The 27034-nt window shown below is 44.0% G+C and overlaps 2 protein-coding genes across 2 annotated transcripts; both read left to right on the forward strand.

Annotated features, from left to right (window-relative positions):
* Positions 1-4863: 4863 nt before the first annotated feature.
* sv2ba (synaptic vesicle glycoprotein 2Ba) lies at positions 4864-13499 on the forward strand (the record flags this gene model as incomplete). Its single annotated transcript, XM_083690828.1, has 12 exons — positions 4864-5335; positions 7967-8147; positions 9114-9265; positions 9674-9807; positions 10576-10665; positions 11315-11428; positions 11587-11675; positions 12059-12223; positions 12360-12493; positions 12610-12810; positions 12963-13122; positions 13319-13499. 12 exons carry the CDS (start codon positions 4864-4866, stop codon positions 13497-13499), a joined length of 2073 nt encoding a protein of 690 aa, XP_083546954.1.
* Positions 13500-24293: 10794 nt separating this feature from the next.
* On the forward strand, positions 24294-25073 carry LOC310819527 (mesogenin-1-like; the record flags this gene model as incomplete). Its single annotated transcript, XM_083690829.1, has 2 exons — positions 24294-24830; positions 24924-25073. The coding sequence occupies 2 exons, from the start codon at positions 24294-24296 to the stop codon at positions 25071-25073; spliced, it is 687 nt and encodes a 228-aa protein (XP_083546955.1).
* Positions 25074-27034: the final 1961 nt, after the last annotated feature.

Below are 27034 nucleotides of genomic sequence, written 5' to 3' on the forward strand. Positions count from 1 at the left end.
TGATAAGTCTTGCTTTATCAAATTCATATACAGTACATCCCATCCATCTTCCGGAAATATAAATATACTCTTAATCCACGCATCACATACACACGCATGCACACATCTGCCACCTGGATACATCTGTCACACACACAAAAGTTCCCCCCCCCCCAACCACCACCACCACCACAACCACCACCACACACAAATAAATACATACAGTGCCTTCGGAAAGTATTCAGACCCCTTCACTTTTTCCACATTTTGTTGTGTCATAGACTCAATTTAAAATGGATTAAATTTAAAAAAAATCTAATCTACACAGTGTGTAATTGATTCCTATGTAACTCAGAGACCCTATAAAAACAAATATACAAAATTACATGAACTATTATCCTTGCATTAAGATGGACATTTTTGCATTTTAGCTAATTTTAAGACTGTCATAGCAAAGGGTCTGAATAGTTATGTACATGAGGTATTTCTGCATTTAAATTTTTAATACATTTACAGAAATTTCTAAAAACGTGTTTTCACTTTGTCATTCTGGGGTATTTTGTGTGTATTGATAGCACATTATTTTAATTTAATCCATTTTAAATTCAGTCTATAACACAACAAAATGTGGAAAAGGTGAAGGGGGCTGAACGCTTCCCGAAGGCACTATAATATCCTTTTCCTCCCTGCTCTGGTTTGCTGTCTGTGGATCCTGTTGCCTGATAAGCCTGATGGACCGGACCATTCTGTCCAGTGGGGGGTGTCCGGGGGAGCTCCTGTGGGGATGAGCCGGGGGGATCGTGAGGTCGGAGCCTAATCCCTTGGTCTGCAGCACGGCTGCCTGTTAAAGTGACATGTAGAACTCGCCTTTACAAAACCTCTATTTCCTTGGATCTCTTTACCCAGTTTTGGATTGTTTAATTTATGTCCAGGACTTGCTTTCATGCCAAGGGAATGCCAAGTCTGGTAAGAATATAGCATTTTGTAATTTGGGATTATTTGTGGGATTATTTGTTATGATGCTTTGTCCATGTCACTTTTTGAAAGTCAAATGAAATGATTTTGTATTTTATGCTCAAAGTTTCTTTGCAGTGGCTAGGTAAAGGAATCAATGTTCCAACTCTAAGTAACTGCAGAGTAACTGCATCACTGATCATTGTCATTATTACTATTATTAATTAGTTGCACGAAACAAAATATAAATTTTTCGCAGTTTTGGTCTCATTGCAGCAGTAAACCTCTTGAGCTTTGAAGTCATTTACAAAAAGCATGTCAGTAGTAATAAAGTAGTATGTAAGAAAAAAAACACAACATTGTCGAATTCTGATTAGAAATATGATAGTCTGTCTATTGGGAAGTGTAATTTGTAATACACTTCATGTCCACATCATAGGCCACATATCCATCCATGATACCAGTTGGATGCACTTGATTAAACTGTGGTGTTGCAAGTGGTATTGTAAGTGGTATTGCATCTACAATCCATCATGGGCTACTGAACAGCAGACAGATCAGTTGTACAAATTCCAGGAAGGATTCCCCTTTGACCTCAGGTCATCAAGGATCTAAGTGTACAGGAACTGATTGCTTTCCTGCCAGGTTCTCTATATCCTATCAACAATGATATAAAACCTTTCCCAGTCAAGGCCTTCAGGGTCAATGTTTCCAACAGACAGGAAGCATAAACAGTCTTGAGTGTACCAACGTGAGACTTCTGAACAGTCATAGCCCACTCCCTACGAAGGAAACACAAAGTCCACATTATGGTAGAGGGATGGCATCTGGGAGAGGTAGAGCTGTGAAAATCAAGGTAAATAACATCACATGAATGTGGCCCTGTACACGCTCTGATATGGGAAGGAGCTACCTGATATTGACTGAGTTGAATAGAGGGTTTGAGGTCGTACTGTGCCAAGTAAAGTTAACAACGTGTTGGAAATAGCAGGACAATACTGTAGTAAAAAGGTAATGTTACAGTAGTCAAATGTTCCTATGATATTTGCCTGTTCAACAATGTCTAGAAATTATATCACACTTATTTTAGCACTGATATGCAACTATAACATTCTTCCTGCACCAAGTCTGTCTGAGAACTGAAGATGTGTTGACTACATAAGATGCAGAACACAATACCCTAACCCTAACCCTAACCCTAACCCTATCCCTATCCCTAACCCTAACCCTAACCCTAACCTTAACCCAATCTATTCAAAGAAACGGACAACTGTCCATTTCTAAATAATAGGGTAGCCATTGCATTGTTACTTGGTAGAATTGATCCTCCGTTAATCATTTTTATAAACTAGGTGTCGAGGTGTGTTTTTGTATTTCAGGAAACCCATTTGAAAATCAGTTACTCAGTCATTGGTCGGTATCATCGATGGTTACAGTAGGCTAAGCAAACATTGCACAGGTGCAAACACTTAAAAAAAATCTGGCCCCTCTAATAATAATAATCCTAATAATAATAATAATAATAATAATGGCTGACTGTGACTTTAACCAGATGGTATTCGAGAGGACTGTAGTTGTAGGGCTGAGGCTAGGCTAGGCTAGGCTATCTTAGCTCAACGTATTAATATTCCTAAAATAATGTTCACTCACAGCACGCATATGAGCATGTCCAGTGCCCAGGGCAGTGGCTTAGCGCAGTGAGACAGGCCTGTGGGTTATGTAACCGGGGCCAGCTGGGTGCTGCTAGCGCACTAGCGAGGCCTACGACAGGACACTGAAGGTGAACTCTTAAGCCAAGAGAGAGAGAGAGCGTGCATTACCTATCTTACTACTACACGGAATTGGCTGAAAATACCGTTTCTCTGATGTTTCATGAATGGACACTGGTATTTTGTACAACTAAGATGATGGTACAGAAAGGGCTAAAACAAAGGGTGTCATTTCTGATCTAGTTATAGATTAATAAACGTGTAGTAAATACTCCTAACTCATGTTAAGTTTATTGAATAGAAATGACAACTGTTATCAAGAAATCCCCATCAGCTGCTGGTCAGGGATACTCCATCAGCTGGTCAGGGGTACCCCATCAGCTGGTCAGGTGGATACCATCAGCTGGTCAGAGGGATACCATCAGCTGGTCAGGGGTACTCCATTACACCTTTTGAGATACTGTAGGCCTACAGTATACAGAACTGGGAACTTGTACAATCTTGTACAAACAGAGTGCCCGATGCTGTGGGTTTACTTTATTCTACTGGACTTGTTGTTAAAAGCCTTGTCAAGCTATCGATACAGGTAAAGGGATTGTGACATGTCTAAGAAGTCCATAATCCAACATTGTCCAACAACGCACCGCTGATCCGATAGACACCCGACCAGATCTGTCTGGCACCTTTTTACAATTTAATTCGGAAAACAGTATAATCTGATGCTGGGAGCGATAGACGCAGGGGGCAGGATGAAATTTCCGCAGTCTTAATCTGGATTAAATTGCAGCTCTTATCTGTCATGACGACAGAGGAATGGGATTGTGGATGGAGTCAGGAGCTCTGTCCTGTCTGTCCGTCCTACTGTACATATATGCTGCCGATGGGATATAGTCAGGCTACGGCCTGCCTGTCAGTGAACGATAAATAAAAAACGGAAAAAAAAAATCTGCTTGGACAGAAAGGCAAATCACGGTAATTATACTGTACACACTAGACAATTAGGGAAAGGTGGCCAAAAGACTATAGTAATCTCTGTCAGTAAGGATTACAGATTGAACTGTGTTTGTCTGTCCTACAGGGCAAAGGACAGTAGGCTCCAGGGTAGTGACACTCAGCAAATCTGGGAGGGCATTGAATCAAACATCAGACATTATGTACGTCGCACATTTGAACATTGAACACTCAACACTCACTTGTTTCCTCCTTATTTGCAGACTTTTTTCCTCAGTGCAGGCTTGCATTGATGTTATGCTATATCTACGCGTTTTGTGCTGTTAAATGTTTTTGCCCGCAAGCAGCCAATTTTCCATGCCGTGTCGTCAAGTAATTTGATATAATCAAAGATTCACCAAACACTGTTGATGATGACATAGATAACCACCTTAAATCTCTTCCTTCTCGTTGATTCATATGGGGACCTCTGTAGCAGTGGAAGCTTGTGGAGGTAGAAATCGTAGGACGGTCTCATTGTAACGCATGGAACGGACCGAGGAATGGTATCAAACACGCATTGAGCCCGTCCTCCGATTTCTACCTCCACCAGCCTCCACTGCTCTGCAGGCACCACAAACAGACAGAATCATCTCTTTATCACTCTCTGGTGAGAGATCAAAATGGCGTCTCTGTCACAGAGTGAGTAATGTGATGTAGCGTAGTCAGGGCATGGCCAGCCAGCAGAGAGCACAGGATTATCCTGCTCTGTTGGGACGAGGATGGCCATTGGGTGCCAACATGGAGGATCGGTAGTCCTTCAGCACCATGCTGCTCTTGGATCTCTTTGGATGTTGTTCCTCTTTCCTCAACAGGTCCACGTTCAGCCCAAAAAGTCACTGTTGTTACGTCACGTTCCTTTGCATTAAAATCGGATCCTTTTCGTTCAGTTTCGCCGTGTTGTACTGCGTGACACCCCATGCCATGAGTCACAGCTGTTTTCTCTCTTTCAGATCCAGCATGCGGCCTTGTGCATCTGTTTACCACAGCTATTAAGGCCTTATCTTCAGTTGGAGGAGAAGCTTAAAAACTAGAATTTACTCTTCAGAGGAACAACCCAGTTTTGACAACCGATTGGTTTCAATTCATCTGGATTAGAGGAACCAACCCACCAGAGTCGTTGACAGCAAAGACAAGAACTCGGCCAAGGATTATGCCAATATAGCCAGCATCAGTAACCTCAGCATACAGCAGCTACGGTGCTAACTTAAGTCTTCCTCCATCCGCAAGCATGGAAGACCCCTGGTCCAACAATGTGAACCAGCAAGGGACTGACGTCACCTATGGCGAGGGCGGGGTAACCCAGGATGGCAGCTACCCGTACCAGACAGACTACCCTCCCCAGGAGGAGGACGCCAGAAGTGACGCCACAGAGGGCAACGATGAGGACGACCAGATGTACGAGGGGGAGTACCAGGGCATCCCCCACCCTGACGAGATCAAGGCTGCTCAGAGGGCGGCACGGGCCGAGGCCAGGAAGAAGGCGCGGATGGCAGCCCAGGGGCCTGCGGAGGAGGAGGACCTTCCGGAACAGTACGAGTGCATCATGGAAGACTGCGGCCACGGAAGGTTCCAGTGGATCCTGTTTCTGGTTCTGGGGCTGGCGCTGATGGCGGACGGCGTGGACGGCTTCGTGGTGGCCTTTGCGTTGCCGAGCGCCGAGAAGGACATGTGCTTATCCAATGCGAACAAGGGCATGCTGGGTAAGTCACAGTGGAGCATAGAGGGGAGGGGGGTTGGGGGGGGGGGGGGGTAACTCTGAAATCTCACACCAGCTCCAAAAAACATCCACATGATTCTCAGAATTGTTGATCGTCATTGTGATAAGTGTTTATAATGAAGTTATTCTTATCAGAAAAGCTCATACCAGTTCCCACCATCAACATTTTGGGTTGCTTCATGCATGGAGTATATCTTTGGAACAATCATGCTCATAGTCTAAAATTGCCTTCTGAAAAAGATCGTATCGTGAAAGACCAGTGGAGGCTAGTGGAGGTAGAAATCAGAGGACAGGCTGATTGTAATGTGTAGAATAGAATGAGGAATGGTATCAAATACTTGTGTTTGATACCATTACTCACGTTTGATACCATTCCTCATTCCATTCCATGCATTACAACGAGCCCGTCCTCCACTTTTTCCCCCTCCACCAGCCTCCACTGTGAAAGAAAGTATGGAGTCTGGAGACTAATAATAATAATAATATGCCATTTAGCTGACGCTTTTATCCAAAGTGACTTACATTGCAGTGAGTGCATACATTTTAGTATATATGGTCCCAGCGGGAATCAAGCGTTGTCAGCGCCATGCTCTACCAACTGAGCCACAGAGGACTGAGGTATTACCAGGGTACTAGGACTCCTGTAGGATATATCTCAGCTGGTTACATACAGAAGCTGACAGCTAAACGATGATGCGGCACCTATTTACATCTTACAACCAACATCACAACAGCCCTCCCGGTGTGAGCAGTGAGTCTGACTGATGATGCACCTGTTAATAACCTCTCTGGGTTTCTGTTGTTGATATATCCACTGTGTGCTAGAGATCAGAGAGAGTACATGCCCTGTAGCGCTGGGCGTGTAGCTGTCTGTTGCACAGCACGGGGTCCTTCTGTCTCTCACACCCATGAGGACGCCTAAGGCCTGTCTAAAATTATGTTGCAGTGTCTGCTTGCGCAGGAGAGTGATGTAAGCCACGTGTGGTAGAAATACCAGCAGTGTGTGGTTCGAAATGTGACAGAGCTCTGCAGGTCTGTTAGAATGAGCTCAGAACACAGAAACGGTTTTGATACTCGACCATGGGGTTGGTCTATAGTCCCACACCTGCCCTTTCTGCTTCGAACGTCTCACGCTGCATTCAGACATCTCCCTATGTTTGTTGGAGGGAGAATTAAATGCCCCCCCCCCCCCACACACACACACACACACCCCCACTCCCCACACCCCCACGGATGTCCCAGAATTCTGTCAATAGACCCATTCACAAGGTGATCTCTCAAACCAGCTCCAAAAGTAAGACAAACCCCGAGTATTAGGCCCTCAATACAAACAACTACAGCTATATACTGTATTAAGGCCCTCAATATTAGGCCCTCAATATTAACAACACCAACCAGAGGTATCAGTCAGTTAGTCAGTCAGTCAGTCAGTCAGTCAGTCAGTCAGTCAGTGACCTAGCAGCCTCTTGGACATTGATTTCCTTGAATGATGCCGAATGATGATTGACGGCTGTGTTGTAGCCTAGCTAGCCTTAGAACAAGGACAAACTGTAGCGCTTGGACGCTAATCCACTGGGAGGGCACACCATCTCCACACGTGCCTGCCTGGCTAAGCTAAGCTGCTTACTCCTTACTTACTCCTGCTGTAATTAGGGTTGTGTAGTAAAACACAAACCATGGGGGGGAGGGACAGAGGCCTGGGAGGGCCAGCAGGGGCACTGTAGGTTATCTGTTCTGTTGATTGGTGTCACATCACAAATAAACCACAAAGTTAGTTCACTTCGGCTTCTGTGCTGTGTTGAAGTATTCCGATGGGATATAGAATATTTCAGAATTAATCCTGTTAATTGTAGTGTTTATTCTCTACAAGTCTGTGTGTAATCTAATCTCTATACAAGAAATAGGGCATAGTGGAGTTTTTGTCAAAATGTTACTGTGTTCACATGCATATGGATATTCCCATGTCCGTTTAGAAAGTTGTTCTTGTCTAATTCAGAAAATTACATTTGACAGTTGGGCTTGACTTCAGTGGTAAAAGAGTTACATTGTTCTTTCTCTCTCCTGAGTCACATTCAGAGATTGTGGGGAGGAATTCAAATGTCCTTTTCAGGAATATCCTCACACAAATTCCTCTAAGAATAGGTCAAAGTGAGCCCCCTTGTGGAAAACATCCCATCTACTACAAGCCTTGTTTGCCAGAAACACAGTGGCAGTTCACTTAATGATGTAATCAGTGGAGGCTGGTGGAGGTAGAAATCGGAGGACGGGCTCATTGTAATGCATTGAATGGAATGAGGAATGGTATCAATGTTTGATACCATTCCTCATTCCGTTCCGTGCATTATTACAAACCAGCCTCCACTGTAATAGATGTGCTGTGTTGCTGTTCACTCATATCCACCATTGAACTCTTGAGCATCCCATGATTATCTACTGTAGGAGACTATGAAGTGAACGATCAGTCCTAGTCCTGGGCAGGACTGTTTTATGGTGGTGCTATGATGTGTAGGCCGGCTCTGACGTGTCTCTGTGTGTGTGTGTGTGTGTGTGTGTGTGTGTGTGTGTGTGTGTGTGTGTGTGTGTGTGCGTGTGTGTGTGTGTGTTCCTCCGGCAGGTTTGATCGTGTACGTGGGGATGATGGTGGGAGCCATCGTGTGGGGGGGCCTGGCGGACAAGCTGGGCCGCAGGAAGTGTCTGATCTACGCCCTGACCATCAACGTGGTGTTTGCCTTCCTGTCCTGCTTCGCCCACGGCTACGGCTTGTTCCTCTTCTTCAGGCTCTGCTCCGGCTTCGGGTACGAGACTCAACCTGACCTTCTCCGGTTCTACTCTACTCTACTCTACTCTACTCTACTATTCTACTATACTCTACTTTACTTTACTTTACTCTTCTACTCAACTCTTCTCTTCTCTACTCTACTTTACTCAACTTTACTCTACTTTACTTTACTCTTCTACTCTACTCAACTTTACTCTACTCTACTTTACTTTACTGTACTGTAGTCTTCTATTCTATTCTATTCTACTCTACTCTACTCTACTCTACTCTACTTTACTGTACTCTACTCTACTGTACTGTACTGTACTCTTCTATTCTACTCTACTCTACTTTTTCTTCACTCTGTTCAATCAGCTTGATTTATTCTCCAGAGGTACTTGTGGCTGATGCAATCAGAACAATAGCCAGCACAAATACAAGACAAGACAGATCTTGCACACTTCATTCAGACACCAATGGGATGGAAAGTGGGTTGGGACATGGAAAACCAGTGACACGTATAAAGGGTCTTTGTGACCGGCCAATGAAATATCCTGCCGCTTGTTGAAAGGAAGTCACACATGTTGTCACGTGCTGCGGGTCAACGCACACTCCATTCTCACCTCATTAAAACAAGCTCATACCAAGACCCACTTGGTTTCATGATCATTATTGCTGGCTTGAGCTGTCCTGCACACGCCCTCGGCCCGGGCACTGAGAGCAGAACCGTGCCCAAAGCCAACACGAACAGCTCTAAGGGCCTGAAAAACATTCAGCTTTTGTGTGTTCAGAACAGTGATGAGTCCCATGTTAGCCATAAGACCACATCTGCACAAGTGCTGTTCTCATTTGGTTCAACAGAACCCAGAGAAAAGGGAACGTCATGTAAAAATCACACCCCATTTAATTGTCTGGAAGATTCTGGTAATGTTAGAATATGTTGAACATATAGGACTGTATTTCCTGATATATTTAACATGTTTAAATTGTTTATTCCCTGCAGAATTGGAGGTTCTGTTCCTATAGTGTACACCTACTTCACAGAGTTCCTTCAGATGGACAAGAGAGGAGAACATCTGAGCTGGCTGTGTATGTTCTGGATGCTGGGAGGCCTGTATGCCTCCTTCACCGCCTGGGGAATCATTCCTCACTATGGTAGGAGCCAGATTGTAGGCACGCACGCACGCACGCACGCACGCACACACACACACACACACACACACAAGCATGCATGCATGCACGAGAACACACACACACACACACACACAAGCATGCATGCACGCACAAGAACACACACACTCAAACACTCACACACACACACACACACACACACACACACACACTCATGGGTGATCGGTTACCAGGGTCAGGCTTTACTCCATTTTAACTCCATCAGTTGAGTCTGTTATGTGTGCAGATAAATTAAACAAGACAGAGCCGACCCCAACCTCGGTGGACAGCCACCTTCTAAGCCCAGCTCCATGATCTCATATGGAGAGTATCTAGTATCACCCGGTGGGCTATGAGGAACTGAAGATCCTGTGTTATGTTGTTGTGTTGCAGGCTGGGGCTTCAGCATGGGGACAGAGTTCCAGATCCACAGCTGGAGAGTCTTTTGTCTGGTGTGTTTGCTCCCTGCCATAGCTGCCCTCGTAGGAGTCGTGTTCATGCCAGAGAGCCCACGCTTCCTGCTGGAGGTAAGAGACTCTCTGGGAGACTGGCCTGGAGAACAACGCTGCCATTGTTCATTGATGGAGAAATAGCACAGGGAAGTCACCTTAAAATCAACACTCCACACTCTGTCATTCCTGCAAAACAGAAAGGGAGGTCCACCAACAATATAGTAATGTAAACAAACATGTTTTCACGTGCAAATGATACAACAATGTCCGGTTAAACGTTGCTAAATGTTGTGGTGTAATATGTGTACACAGTATTAAGCATAAGGTTGCGATTGTTAAAAAGTGATGATTTATCAGCCACATGGGGTTTTGCCTCTCAAAATAACAACATTCCAAAGTCACACTGGTGTGTTTTCCTAACAGGGAGTTGTTAAAGTTGTGACAAAAACAGCTCCCCCCAGACCATGTCTCCTCCTTGTCTTCTACTATTCTATTCTTCTACTATTGTTTATAACAGTACCTGGGTTTGATAAGATCACTAACCTCTTAAACTCCAGGCCCTATTTGACTAATTTCCGCCCAAAAACCAGACCCAAGCTAAACTGCTTATAACATTAGAAATATGATGATCAGATGCAAAAGCAGGATGCCATTGGATAGGTAACAGATTATAGTTCAGAGTAACATACTACACAAGACAAGGAGATAAAGTAAACAATAATCAAATTAATAATCAAATAATTAAAGCAGAATTTAGGTCATAATACAGTTGATAGAACAGTTGTATGTTCTGATATTCTAGTGTTGTACAGTCTTTGGGCTCAAACTCTGTTTGTGTGTCAGAATGCCAGACATGACGAGGCCTGGATGGTCCTGAGGCAGGTCCATGACACCAACTGGAAGGCCAAGGGAGAGCCGGAGAGAGTGTTCACAGTCAGTATACTCACTTCACTATTACTACTACTATTACTATTGCTATTACTACTGCTATTACTACTACTATTACTATTACTACTACTATTACTACTGCTATTACTACTGCTATTACTACTACTATTACTATTACTATTACTATTACTATTACTACTACTATTACTATTGCTATTACTACTACTATTACTATTACTATTACTACTACTATTACTATTACTATTACTATTACTACTACTATTACTATTGCTACTACTATTACTATTACTACTGCTATTACTACTGCTATTACTATTACTATTACTATTACTACTACTATTACTATTGCTACTACTATTACTATTGCTATTGCTACTACTATTACTATTGCTACTACTATTACTATTACTATTACTATTGCTACTACTATTACTATTTCTATTGCTATTGCTATTTATTTTACTATTACTATTACTGGTACTGTTACTATTATTATAACATTGACTACTATTACTGTTACTATTACTATTGCTATTACTATTTATTTTACTATTACTGTGTTATAACTATTCGTTGCTATTTACTATTACAGTCCCATCCCTAAATGCATTCTTTCTTACAGTCATCATAGAAGTGACAGATCAATATCTCATAATAATCTCCTTATATAAAGGTGTGCAACATCAAGACGCCCCAGACCCAGGATGACGAGTTCATAGAGATCCAGAGTGACACAGGCACCGCCTTCCAGCGCTGGACTGTGAGGCACCTGACCTTACTCAAGCAGGTAGGCCAGTCATGTTAGAAAAGAATGCAAATGTTGTATGTTTAACTGGTAACATAGTTAGTCAGTAGCTGATGATGAACGGGTGGATTTGGATGGTTGGTTTTGGGTTTTTGGGTTTTGGGTGGTTGAAGGTTTTGGTTGTTTTATCTCTATTCCAGGTCATGCAGAACACGATGTCTCTTGCAGCACCAGAACTGAGACTTCAAGGCCTGTTTTTGGCCATTGTCTGGTTTACCCTGGCCTTCAGGTAAAGAGTGCAATGAATACACCCATAGATAGAACTGTTCCATATCACTATTCTCTATTAATACATCATCTGACTCATCATGATTATGTGAGATATTAGAATAGATGCAAACAGGTGCATATCAGGGGAGGCTAGTGGAGGTAGAAATCGGAGGGCGGGCTCATTGTAATGCATGGAATGGAATGAGGAATGGTATCAAAGATGTGTGTTTGATATCTGACACCATTCGCCATTCCGTTCCATGTATTACAATGACCCCGTCTCCTATTTCCGCCTCCACCGGCCTCCCCTGGTGCATATCCAATCAGCCCTGGTAGAAAGCCACGGTAAACCTCCATCTTCAGCATGTATCAGGACTAACGACCACTGTTCTGGTCTCCTAGCTACAATGGGCTGTCGGTGTGGTTCCCTGACATGATCAAGTACATGCAGTATGAGGAGTACGAGTCTAAAGTCAAGTTCTTCCATCGGGAACGCGTGGAGCACTTCCACTTCAACTTCTCCTTGGTCAACCAGGTCCACAAAGACGGAGAGTACATCCATGACAAGTATGTGACAGCTTGATCACGCGTGATCACCGTTTTATCATGTATCTGCAGCGTGGGGTTCTATTGGCTAAGACAGGGGTCGCTGTACGCATTCAAATGATGCCTGTTGTGTACATATCCATTATCCATCATCTAGGTTCGAAGACATTGAGATCAAGAATGTGAAATTTGAGGATTCACTGTTTGAGAATTGCTACTTTGAGGACATCAAGTCAACAAACACTTTCTTTGAGAACTGCACCATCAAAAACACCGTCTTCTACAACACAGGTATGGTAGCTAAGTGATCTGTTAAAATAAACCTTACTAAACCACAACCTTTGACAACTTTCCCTTATCTCGTGTTTTTTTGGGGGGGGATTTAATCTTCCGTTTGTGATTGGCAGACCTTTGGCAGGAGAAGTTCCAAGACTGTAAAATGGAGAACGCCACGTTTCTCCACCCCAAGAAAGGCTGCCATCTAAACTTCCAGGAAGAGAACGACATCGTGATCTACCTGGTCAGCTTCCTGGGTAGTTTAGCCGTGTTGCCTGGCAACATAATATCAGCCCTCTTCATGGACAAGCTCGGAAGGGTCAAAATTATAGGTGAGTGAAGGACCGAATCAAAAGTTGTGAAGAAAAATGTAGGGTGAAAGGCAAGATAGTCTACAGTGTATATTAATCTGTCTGTGATTGTAGATGGTTGTAATCTCTGCTCCTCTTCAGTGTATGAGTGTCCATCCATCTCTCTTCAACAGGGGGCTCCATGCTCATATCGGCTGCCGCCACCTTCCTGCTGTTGCTAAGCTTCACTCAAGGGGCAGTTATATGTCTGCAGTGCCTCTTCTATGCTACCAGCGTAGCCGCCTGGAACGGGCTGGAAGTCATCACAGTAGAACTCTACCCTGCACCTAAAAGGTACCGGAATCTCAAATGTTGTTGTTTTTTGGAAAATCCGACTGATAGGACGACTTTTGTTTACACTTATAGGAGTCTCATCCATGTAAATCATCCATTGATGTCAGTGGGATGAGGATTTGGCTGTTCTTACTGTGTGCTGTCCTTAAAGAGCTCATCCTGAAGACCAACTGACGGTTGTCTCTCCTCTCCTCAGAGCCACGGCGTTCGGATTGCTGACTGGTGTATGCAAGATGGCTGCCATCATCAGCAGCTTCATCTTCGCCTCCTTCGTCGGCATCACCAAGATCATCCCGATCTTCCTGGCGTTCGCTGCCCTGGTATGTGGCGGTGGACTGGCCCTCAAGCTACCTGAAACTCGGGAGAAGGTCATCTGAACAAGCCAAACTTCTGCAGCCCGGAGGCCAAATATAGCTATTTGTAAATATGGTGTTTGGTCAAGTTTGGAGAGAGACTTCTATTAAGAGCTGTGTGTGTGTGTGTGTGTGTGTGTGTGTGTGTGTGTGTGTGTGTGTGTGTGTGTGTGTGTGTGTGTGTGTGTGTGTGTGTGTGTGTGTGTGTGCGTGTGTGTACGTGTGTGTGTGTGTGTGTGTGTGTGTGTGTGTGTGTGCGTGTGTGTGCGTGTGTGTACGTGTGTGTGTGTGTGTGTGTGGGTGTGTGTGTGTGTGTGTGTGTCTGTGTGTGTGTGTGTGTGTGTGTGTGTGTGTACGTGTGTGTGTGTGTGTGTAAGAGTAAGGGCTGAGTTTACCCATGATGATCTGGTACCCTCTCGACAGCCATCTTTTCTTGCCATACAAAAAATGGATGTCTGATGTTAACTTTCACGCCACCCCATCATACCTCACTCTTTATTTGGTATGTCTGATATAACTTAAATTTATGTTAAAGAAAGATAATGATTATGAAAGATAAGAGATGTATCTACTGTTGAGGGGTCAGCTGGACAGTTTTACCATGTTGTGCTTTGATTTATCACTCGTTGATCAGAAAAGGTATTGTTTTGAGGACATGACAACTGAAATGGAAATGTGGGTTGGCATTCAAGACCGCTATGGTTCAACTGAGCGGCAATTTTATTTGATTCAGTTTTCACATTTCCCATTCAACCTTTATTTGTTCAGTAATGTCCATTAAGCTTCTCTGTGATAGCTACTCTCATCTAGTTAGGTGTTTGGATTTTCACATTTGTCTCAAATTTGTCTCATTTGTCTCAATTCTACTTTACTTTAACCTTCAATTGGTCGCCCACATTTAATGTTGATTATAATCCCCCCCGTTCGATTCAACCCTCCCACCACCCTCCTTATCTTACTTACCAAACCGCTCCCATGTCTTCATCTCCTGTTGTGTCCGATGCCCAGGACTCCAACCTCATCAGAACCACAGAGTGGATGCATCTGTCGAAGATCCGATATTTTTTGTTGTTGTCGTCTTGTTTTTGGTTCTTTGCCATAGCGTCTGTTCTTTTACAGTAGAGCTGTGTTGTAGGTGTTGATACTCTCCAGTTCTGTCTTGTCTGTCAGACCTTGCCATGACAATGTGAGGAATTGTTATTATTGTTTTTCTAAAGTGATATACAAACTGTGAGTTTAGACATTTTGATATTATGCTTTATTTGACTGACGTATCTTTTTACAGGAAGTACTGCATTTTCAACAACATGTCGTATCAAGATTTCTAAGGAGCACGTTACGTTTGAACTTGATTGAGCTGTATGTTTGTGGTATAAATGATCCAAATATTGTCTATTTATTTACTAAATACTGTAGCTTGACAACCAATGTTGTACTTGTTGTTGTATATAGACCCATGTATAGTAGCTGTAAAATAGTAGCAACAAATAACTCAAATAAAACCCTCACATATATGTACAGTATGTATTAAAAATATCACGGCACACCCACTCTAAACGCTATATCTTTATTCATGAATGGAAAAACCAAAAGCTCTGTAAATGTAAAACTGGACTTAATGGATAGTCTGTGGATATGCTGTCAGTTGTGTTATTGGGAGTTAGCCTTACCTCATTGCAATACCTCTGACAAAGGAGTGAATATTCCCTCAAAGGACCATTCATTTGTGAAAAAGCACCATGATTCCATGGAATGGGCTGATGAATTCAGGTCTTAAATGTATTGAATTAGTGAACAGAGTTGAAATAGTATTTGACACCATTATTTGTTCTTTTTATATCACAAGTTCAGATGTGAGACAGGAACAGATCACCTTTTAATTTTTTGTTTTGTTTTGTGATGGTAAAAAAATAAAAAATCTGTTATTTAACTACTTTGCGTGGGTCACGTTTTGCTTTGCGGTACGCCAAATCAGTTGTCAAAGTCTGTGAGCTGTTGAGGTGGTCTGGAAAGGATACCTTGAATAGTTAAATCCATGTTAACCTGTAACTAACACTTAAAAACATGACAAAAATTCATATTTTCTCCCTCCTTATAAACCTAAGAATAAGAGAAGCAGTGTTATGTTCTGGCGTTCTCATGCTTTGAGCGGCAGAGTTGAGGAGGCACTTGTAAAAACATGGCAGCACACAAGTGTGAGGCAGTGACACTGGTAGGAGGTAGTGTTTGTTTTAACAGGAGTGTGAAACAGACCATGCTAATCCTTTCACCAGTAGCACTTATTTAGGACAACGTGTGAAATAGTAGATTGAGGTGTGAATGTGAATCTATTCTTTCTCATGAACTCTTTTTTTATTTGTGAAATTATATTAAAGAAATCTTTTGATTTTTTTTTTGCTCTATGAGTGAATATTTACCTGTTGAGAGTTTATCATGTTCTCCGTGGTGTTCTAACGAGAAGATAAATCTACATGGTATAAAATGGCATCAGGAATCCTAACCCTGGCCCAAGAATATTCCTTACCAATGCCCACCAAGCCTCACTTAGAGAATATAATGTTGTCTCCAATTTATTACATGTATCTGGTTTTATCTCACAACTTTACATTTAATAATCAGCACACCAATGCAAAATGTCAATCTCTTACAATTAGAACAGGATTCATAACCCATCTGTGTTATAACCCATTCATAACCCAATGTATAACCAATCTGTATTATAACCCAGTTATAACGCAATTTATAACCCTCCTCGCCACCTTATGAACCCCAGTGTATCATATCAAGTAGCTTGTTATGTTTCACACCCAGGGTGAAGAATGCTTCACTCCCCACCCCTCCTAGTTCTCACAGGAACACAGCACGAAGGACTAGACCTCTGGACAATACAATAGCGTCCATAGTACTGGATAGACATAGACAACGCTGCATGTAGAATATCTATCTGCAAATCTCGTATAACAACATGACTGATCCACTCACAATGAGTCGTCATTTTCAGCTATCCAGGCCAATCACGGTGGTCAGGGGTTAGAAGACGAGGGGGGGTGGGGGGTGGAGGATTGGGGGGGTGGAGGGGCCACTCAGACAGGTGCCAGCTTCTCCTCAGGTCTCTCCCCCCGGGGTCTGAAGGTGCCAAACTCCCAGGCACTCTCACAGTTTCACCTTCCGCAGGGTGAGGGCCAGGTCATACTGGGTGACCAGGGCACCACGAGGTCACACACAGGTTTCATTGTCATCCCAATATAGTAATGCTTTCATGGTGTAGAGTATATTGTATTGTATAGTAGTTGGTGTGTAAGGCATGCTGCATTGAAAAATGCTGAATTTGGGCCCAACTGTAGGCCCGTCCGGCTTAAGAGGTTAGGGCTGAGAATAAACTATTATATATATATATATACGTATATGTAGAACTATTTTGTACATTTTTTGTTAATATTTTTTTTTATATATTGTTTTTTATGTCCCATGCACCAACCTCACCAAGTCAATTTCCTGTATGTGCAAATATACTAGAATTCTGATTCTGATTCCGATAACAAAGCCATGTCTGTACCCCGTATCTGAAAGCTCACTACATCTCACTGCCTGACAACTTTATTTACACGTGGTCATTTCTGCTATAGACGCAACAGCACACAAACACACACACACACACACACACACACACACACAGACAGATCAGGTAAATGAGGTGAAGAGGTCACGTCTTGGGGGTCAGTGTTCATGGGCACATAGAGAGAGAGAGAGAGAGAGAGAGAGAGAAAAGAGAAAGGGATGGTGTGAGAAAGAGAGAGAGAGAGTGTGTGTGTGTGTTTGTGTGCGTGTGTGTGTGCATGTGTGCATGTGTGCATGTGCATATGCGCACACGTGTGTGTGCGTGTGTGCGTGCGTGTGTGTAGGAGAGAGAGAGAGGGGGGGGGGGGGGGGGTAGCTGTAGGTTATAGGGATAGTGTTTTCAGAACCTCTTGCAGGCTTCTTTCTCAGCTGAGGTGTGATGTGGCACCTCTACCAGGCTGCTTTAATCCCACCGCCTCCACCGCCACTGTTTTCTTCTCGTCAGTGTGAAATCATAATGGCATGTCACACCTCCAGTGTAATGGGCTAATGGAGGTTATTATACATCATTAAACATCATTAGGAGTGACCGTACTTAGGGTTTGAAATACTGTCTCTACGTCTCCTCGACAGGTTGCTTGGTAACAGGGTCAGTTAGTTTTGGGTTTTTTAATGTCCCTCCATTTTGTTTTGTTTTACTTCTCACAGATTGTAATGTGTTGTGCACATGAAACATGTACACATTTCGTATGGTTGTCTGACATGTTTAACATCTCTCCACTGCCTCAACAGTTTTCAGCTGTTCGCGTCTGTTATTCAGACTAGCTCAAACACTAGAAAAGTAGTCACATGTTCAAAGTTCAGACACTTGAAAAGTAGCAAAACAGAAGGAAATATATATGTTTTAACCACAGATGTGGTTAAAACATACAAACATGTGCAAAATACATCAGGCCAGCAGCAGAAATCAAGACACAAGAAGCGAAAATTGTTTATTGTTTTGTGCAGGGGTCACAATTCACACTTCCACTGCTGCCCATGAGCTTTCCCAGACAGAGACAGAGACAGAGACAGAGAGAGAGAGAGAGAGAGAGAGAGAGAGAGAGAGAGGGAGAGAGAGAGAGAGAGAGAGAGAGAGTGGGAGAGTGAGTGGGAGAGTGAGTAAGAGCGAGAGAGAGAGAGAGAGAGAGAGAGAGAGAGATCATCCCTCTGAGACAGTGATGGTTTGGGAGAGCCTGCAGAGGTGTCACTTCACACCTCTGGGTCCTGCTGCGGATACATAAACCCAGGGCTGACCATCCCAGCCCTCATAGCCCCGTCACTGCCCACTCTGGCCCCTACCCCTCTCCAGACAACATGGATACCTCCTCTCTGCCTCTGCTCAACTACAGCTTACTACACTACCAGTGGAGCTGCCCCAGCTCCGACTCTGAGTCCTACAGCATGTCCTCCCCAGAGACTGTGTCCCCTGCCCCCTCCTTGGACGACAGCATCAGCCTGTCCCCCTCCTACCGACAGCCTTCTGACGCCACCGGCACCACCACCACCAGGGGGGCTCAGACCACGTACTCTCCAGAGACCCTAGGACCGTCCTGCTCTCCTACCGGACCCGGCAGGAAGACCCCCAGGACGAGGACCAGGTCCCGGGTCCGCAGCAAGCAGAGGGAGAGCGCCAGCGAGAAGGAGAAGCTGAGGATGAGGGACCTGACCAAAGCCCTCCACCACCTCAGGACCTACCTGCCCCCGTCGGTGGCCCCGGCCGGACAGACCCTGACCAAGATCGAGACCCTGCGCCTCACCATCCGCTACATCTCCTACCTGTCGGCCCAGCTGGGCCTCACGGACGAGGTGCTGTTCCAGAGGAGGGAAACCGACAGCTCCGCCTGTCAGACCACCACGTCAGAGATCCTGGGTTTCTTCCAGTGCAGCTCCGTGTCAGAGCAGTGGGGCTCAGGGCAGAGCCATGCAGACTACCCTGGCCAGTGTCACAGTGAGACCGGGTCGGTGAGCTCCACGGGGGGGCCTGGAGTGGACCTGGGTCAGTACGCTGGACAGTACAGTGGGCCTCTGCAGGGAGACCTCTTCAACTCCAGCATGAAGTCTTTTTTGCCATCACCTCATACAGCACAGACAACACTCTCATGTCAGGTATGTACAGAACTTAACAACTTTTACTGCTCTTTACAGCTATATTGAACGATTCTAATCTTCTAATGATTGGATAAGCATTCAAAAATGTTTATTGTCTTGTGAGGTCAATATTAAAGCATTTATATCAAACTATGCTTCTAGACTTGGGATTTGTATTGTGTTGTGTGTTTGTGAAATGTATCAAATGTATCATATTGTCTAAATGATTGTTTTTCATTCCCCATTTCAGATGTATGGTAAAGACTTCTGCAGTCAGCTAGTGCCAGAGGAGTACTGGGGTTGAGAGCATCAGCAACCCACCACCTAATGAATCTCCCGGAAGAACTACTTCCAGAGATACTCAACTTGTACGACATCAACTTACTGCCTCCTTTTGACTGAAATAATTTAATTGATACTTATATTTAATGCTAAGTAATTTATTTTCTTATGATATGTTCCATGTAAATAATGAAATATATTTAAGGTTCAATTTTTATAATTTTGTAAAATTCTATTTATAATAAATACATATTTTCAAAGAAGAATTGTGATCTTGTGTAATTTAACTGTATATTTCGCTGTCACTACTGCTTTAGCACTGCTCAGATCCAGCCTTACGCTCTGACCCAAAGAAAATAGACAGTGACATCTCAAAGATATGAGTGTGGCGCCCTCTCCTGGCCATCCCTCCACATTGACGCGCTAGGGCATGCTACTGTCCTACTCAAGTCTTTAGCTGGCACAGTACAGCAGCCCAGGCTCATCTCCTGCTGTCCACAGCGACACTGACAGGACAGCGACAATCTGCACGGTCATTAACATGGGAACGACACCTCTTAGACTGATGTGAGTGTAATGGTGTGTTGAGTGCAATCTACAAATACATACAAGTTAGTTGTCATTAGTGATGAGACTAAGTGGTGGGGTGGTAAATCAGTTTGATTTCATGATTGGGAAAAATAAGTCTTGTTCTAGTGGGTATTAATACAGAAATTATTTTCAACAATATATTGTTTCAGAAAGGATTGACTGTATATATACACTTACCGAACACTTTATTAGGAACACCTGTACACCTTCTCATGGTGGAGGTGGTGTAATGGTTTGGGGGATGTTTTCTTGGCACACTTTGAGCCTGTTAATACCAATCAATCATCGCTTGAATGCTGCAGCCTATTTGAGTATTGTTGCTGACCATGTGCATCTCTTCATGGCCACAATTTACCCATCTTCTAATGGCTCCTTCCAGCATGATAATGCACCATGTCACAAAGCAAAAGTCGTTTCAAACTGGTTTCATGAACATGACAATGAGTTCAGTGTTCTTCAGTGGCCTTCCCAGTCACCGGATCTGAATCCAATAGAACACCTTTGAGATGTGGTAGAACGGGAGATTCACAGCTTGAAAGTGCACCTGAAAAATCTGCAGGAATTGCGTGATGCAATCATGTCATCATGGACCAGAATCTCAAAGGATCAATGCCTTGAAGAATTGAGGCTGTTTTGATAGATATATATATGTCATATATCATATATATATACAGTACCAGTCAAAAGTTTGGACACACCTTCTCATTCAATGGTTTTTCTTTATTTGTATTATTTTTTACATTGTAGATTAATATTGAAGACATCAGAACTATGAAGGAACACATATGGAATTATGTAGTAAACAAAAAAGTGTTAAACAAACCAGAATATGTTTTTTATTTTAGATTCTTCAAAGTAGCCACCTTTTGCTTTGATGACAGCTTTGCACACTCTTGGCAAGTTTGTGTCCAAACCTTTGACTGGTACTGTATATATATATATATATATATATATATATATATATATATATATATATATATATATATATATATATATATATATATATATATATATATATATATATATGTATATATATATGCATTGTAGTGTCCATAAGGCTTTTTCTATAGAACCTGACTTTAAAATAAGACATTGGCTATGATACTACTCTACTATGAGAGAAACCACAGCCTCATTTGATTGACATGTAACAAATCCAGTGGGACCCTATTACTGAATCCAGGTCGGGTCAGATCAGATGAGGATCAAGTTTATCTAGAGAGTACTTGTTAATGAAGCCATGTAAATAATCCAGGTTGGGTCAGATCAGATGAGGATCAAGTTTATCTAGAGAGTACTTGTTAATGAAGCCCTGTAAATAAACAGCAGTCACTGACGCCGCTAAGTCTAGACCAAGACAACATCTCACAGCTCCTCCCTCCTCCCTCACAGAACCCTAATAAGTCTCCCATAATGTGGGAGGGAGAATTAGAAAATTCCTAGCCAAGTGTTGGTCTGCATATCAGGGGAATTAAGCCACAGTGTTGATTTTGGCACGTAGCTGTAATGCATTTGATATGGAAATAACAACCCTAATACACGGCCTTATACTTACCTGCAGTAGGACTTTCATCCTAGTAAAGCAAATACTCTGTTTGAGATGAGGCCATATGATGAAAGGGTCGGCGCTGATGTGTTGATTATTCAATGATCACATGGAGGTAAATAAAGTGAGGGGTAATTTGGATCCTTCGGAGAGTTGAGATCCTCTCTGAACTTGGATGTGAAGTGGAAAATCTGTATAATGAGGCCTTTGGCATTAGATGGCCTTTGGCAACTCTTGAATGAAGGATCAACCCAAGGTAAATAACCTCAGTCATGTCTATATTGGCATTTCCCTCAGGGCTTTAAAACCCTGGCATCCATGCCCTACACATTTCTCTTTAAAGAGACACTTCACCATTTTTTTATTTTTAGCTGGGATGGTGCTGGAGATAATCAATATGAAGTTAACAATTGCCAAGTGTCCCTTTAAGAAAAATAAATGCGATCAATATTTCTTTTAAGTTCTAGGTTTCTTGGAGGGTAGCTAGCTATGTAATGCACTGAAAAGGCCGTTGGATTTACGTAAAAAAAAAAAAAAGTTTAACGACATTTGTGTTGATTAAAATGAGGTTGAAGCGTTGTACGCAATTTTATAATGTAAATCCAAAGGACTTATTTTCTCAGTTTGTCTGTGGGAACCTGACTCTCTGACCCATTCTACAGGACGCCTGTCAAAGCCACCAAGGTGTGACCGCACACTCACACCCCTGTCCATGAGACCCAGGGAAACAACACACACACACACACACACACACACACACACACACACACTCACACCCCTGTCCATGAGACCCAGGGAAACAACACACACACACACACAGGAACGTTCCATCAATGACATGATCTGAAATGCCTCCACATGTTCTTGATTTACATGGATAAACTGGATGGATCATGAAACTTTGATAATGAATATCAGGTTGATTCTTAACATTTGGATGAAGGTGTGTTGATGTTGATGAGAGAGCCTGAGAGAGGACTGGTTCACACGTGCCGGCGCTGGTTGGGGCGTTGGGGCAGGAGTGAGATGTGACACGGTGGTCTGTGGGAACAGCACCCAGGGACCTTCTCCACAACCCCACTGGCCTGAGCCACTCCAGGGGCTCACAGAGGTGCCACACCACACAGGTTAGACAGGGAGACATTAAATATTCTATTAAAAAACATTCACATGGGGCGTTCAGTGGCGTAGCACACTAAGGCGCATAGCATATCATCACAAGGTCCCTGGTTCGATTCCGGCCATCGACATATCCTGCATGTCATCCCTCCTCTCTCTCTCACCCATTCTTCCTGTCAATCTCTACTGTCTCTATCCCAATAAAGCAGAAATGCCCTAAAAACATGTATTTAAAAAAATAAATAATTCACGTTGTCATTGTTGCTATACGGTATATTACGGTTTGAATGTAACCCTGTTGCAACATCATGAGTGCTGAGCAGTTGTAGCACTGACCATATTGTACAATTGTAATTACTATACAATCTGATTATACTTTTGTCTTGTATAAAAGTTATATGGAAATCCTTGCATCTGACTTTGAGTAATCATACACCTACACCCCTAAAACTAAATAAGCAGAAATACGCTTACCACGGATTATTATAATGAATGTGAATATGCTAACAGACCTTATTCATCACCTCCAAGATAAGATCAATCAGGGTTATGGGTTAATTAGCCAGTAAATGAGTGCAGCCATTCTAATGATCCTGCCTGAGGTTCTCATGCTGGTCCCTAAGGCCAGGGCTCTTGTCCAAACAGGGAGAGGCGTCAACTCTTCACACGTTACAGCTGGCACACTTATCTGGCAGGGCCGTGTGGCCTCAGACTGAGTCTGGGACTGGGGAGGAAATCTAATAACAAGCAGGAGCAATCCCACTGATGACAGAGGGAGGGGCCTCACTGACTAACAGGGGTTAAAGATACTTTATACGTTTTGCTGACAAGTTTTTGGAAGCAGCCATTCTTATTTCTGGCAGATGGGGCAATATTGTACATCGATGTACTGTACTGGGTTACATTTGCGTGGTCCTCTGTGGCTCAGTTGGTAGAGCATGGCGCTAACAACGCATAGGTTGTGGGTTTGATTCCTGCTGGGACCTTATATACTAAAATGTATGCACTCACTGCAATGTAAGTGGCTTTGGATAAAAGCGTCAGCTAATTGTTATATAAATGGTGAAGAGAAAGCTTTTTTTGCAATTGCAGATCACTTATTCAAGCATGTTGCCTAATGAAAAGACACATAATTTATTGAAATGATTGGAATGAAATAAACATTTTAAAAAAAACATTGCACACAGTTTTTATCATGTCACCTTTAAAAAAAAGACTGACTGTACGGGATCTAGTCGTAGCCCGTGGCTAGGGCCAGAGTTTTTTTCGAGGCTGGAAAAACTCCTTGCCCTACCAGTCATGTTCCCAGCCTCGGGTTGTATAGTGTGAAGCAACTTATTTTCCCTGCTCTAGCTGCCATGTCACACCTTATCCTGGAGCTGTGCTCTTTCCCATGGTCCCCCCCCCCCCCCCTCCCGCAGGGTGTCATCTCTCCTCCAGGACCCTCTGAAGGCCGGAGGTGCAACATCGCACCTCAGACCACATATATGGAGCAGAGACCCAGTCCTCCTCACTATCCTCTACCTCCCTGACCAGAGACACACAACAACAACAGCTCCTGCTCCAGAGAGACCCTGACCACGACAGCAGCCATGGACATGTTTTCCTGCTCTCCCCTCCAGCTCCAGGGAAACAGCCAGTTTCTGTTCGACTGCGACGACCTCATGAAGCAGCAGGCCTTCGACGTCGCCTCTGACCCCGGGTACTTCAGCGCCTGCAGCAGCCTCTCTCCCACGTCCTCCGTCGACTCCTGCTGCTTCTCCCCAGCCTCCCTCCAGGGTGGACGGCATGACGCCCTCGGCTGCTTCGTGTTCTCCAGCCCTGGAGCAGCACGGGTGGCGCAAGAGCAGCAGACTCTGCCTGCCGCCCAGGGACCCGCCGCCAAGAAATCACGGTCCAGATACCCGGGGAAGAAGCGCCAGAGCGCCAGCGAGAGAGAGAAGCTGAGGATGAGGGACCTGACCAAGGCCCTCGGCCACCTCAGGACCTACCTGCCCCCGTCGGTGGCCCCGGCCGGACAGACCCTGACCAAGATCGAGACCCTGCGCCTCACCATCCGCTACATCTCCTACCTGTCGGCCCAGCTGGGCCTCACGGACGAGGTGCTGTCCCAGAGGAGCCCAGCCTCGGTGGGCCAGAACCAGAACCAGGGCCAGGCCCAGACCCAGACCCAGACCCAGAACCAGAACCAGAACCAAACCCAGACCCAGACCCAGACCCAGACCCAGACCCAGACCCAGACCACAGCCCACTACAGCACACAGGAGCCCTGCTATGGAGGTATGGAGACAATGGCTGAGACCACTTCATACCAGCAGAGCCTCCCAGTTCATCAGTTCTCCACTCTACCTCACTCCTACCAGGTATGTTGATGTCTATATTCCTACAGCATACATTTTGAATGTGTTTCTGGTAGTAAGTTCACAGTCAATTGACGATGACAGTGATATCACACAGAGGTTTCCTGCCGTATGTGTTGGCAACCAGGACATGATGTCCATTGATTGGGTGTCAGTTCTGAATGAAATGACAGCAGACAGCTCACCACCTGTTGTCTTCTTCCCTCAGATTCCCAGTGATGTCTACTACGCTTCAACTGTGACACAGCAGAGCTGGATGCCTCAGCAGCAGCAGCAGCAGCAGCAGCAGCAGCAACAGCAGCAGCAGCAGCCATATATGTTCGCTGGACACTACTGAACATCAACCAAGAGACTATGAACTTTCATTGCAACAATGACCTCAGCTGAAATATTTGAAGAGGACTTCATTTTCTGATTTTGTACTAAATTGATATATTTATTGATATATATATATTTATTTTTTACTGTAAATATAATTCTATATTTATTGATTTCACAATGTGAAAAGGGAATAAAATGTTTTATTTATGAAAATGACCTTTGACTATTCGTATTTTTCACTCAGATTTCTTTTCAGGATTATGCCAGCATTTTGTAGAACAGGACCCATAGTCACAAAGCATCTCAGATCTAGGTTCAGTTTTGCCTTTTGAATAAGACTATGGACAGGTGGGGACATGATCCTCGATCACTAGACTAGTCTGAGACGCTTTGTGAAACAAGGCCCAGGTCATTGATTCAAAAAGAGCCTATGACATTTAGAAAGCTCACAACACGCTCACAGGGTTTTTCATTTCATGGTTTTATTCCTTTCATTTTCTCATTCTAAAAGACAAGCACAAAGCAGCGCTACAACGTCAACACCAGAGCTGTCGCTCTGACAGAAGGGTGCTAAATGGAAGCCTCACCTCGGAGCTAAAGTCCTTAAGGAAAGACCCCCGCTGGGTCCCCTGCCAGCGGGCTAATCTGCAGGTAGGGGGTGTTTTATGTCTGAGGTCAGTAAACATTGCTAGTGGTAGAAGCACAGCAGGACCCCTCTCATGATACACATTTGGTCCCTAAAGACCTCAGACCTGCAAGTGCTCCAGCCTGATTGGCTTATGTCCTCAGCTCTCGGAGAACACTTTAGTCAGTGCAAGGCAGGGGGAGGAGTCGCTTCACGTGTCAAAAGGCTTTTCTTTCATTTCAGAACCATAGAGAACGGTGAGGAAAAAGTAGTTTTTTTTTTAAGGTAGCAAATAAAGACTAATAACTGTCAGCTGTTGTGCCCTGGCCCCATGAGGAAGTGTTGTAAACTGGGTGTTGAGCTGGGAAAGAAGCTGCCTGGAGGTGATGATGATGATGATGATGATGATGATGATGATGATGACGATACCCCAGCTGCCTCAGAGCCCTAACCCAGACTGAGGAGGAGGCTGTATCAGAGATGGCATGTAACACCAGGGGAGGCTGGAGGAGGTAGATATCAGAGGATGGGCTCATTGTAATGCCTGGAATGGAATGAGGAATGGTATCAAACACACATGTCTGATACGGGATAATTGTCATGCCTGGAATGGAATGAGGAATGGTATCAAACACACATGCTTGATGTCACTCACTCCTCCATCCACCTTCACCAGCGTCCCCTGATAGAAACGAATATCCACTTCCTCCTCTGCATCTGTTGTGTCTAGTCTAGTCCCCCTCTATAAACTGATCCTACGTAGAAACCTGTCTGATGTCACACTCTGCTCTCCCTCCCTAGTGTGCACACACACACACACACACACACACACACACACACACACACACACACACACACACACACACACGTACACACGAGTACACACACACACACACACACACACACACACACACACACACACGTACACACGAGTACACACACACACACCCACACCCACACACACACACACACACACACACACACACATACACACACACACACACGTACACACGAGTACACACACACA

The sequence above is a fragment of the Argentina silus genome (genome assembly GCF_951799395.1).
Source record: "Argentina silus genome assembly, chromosome: 19".
In the NCBI taxonomy this organism is placed as follows: domain Eukaryota; kingdom Metazoa; phylum Chordata; class Actinopteri; order Argentiniformes; family Argentinidae; genus Argentina; species Argentina silus.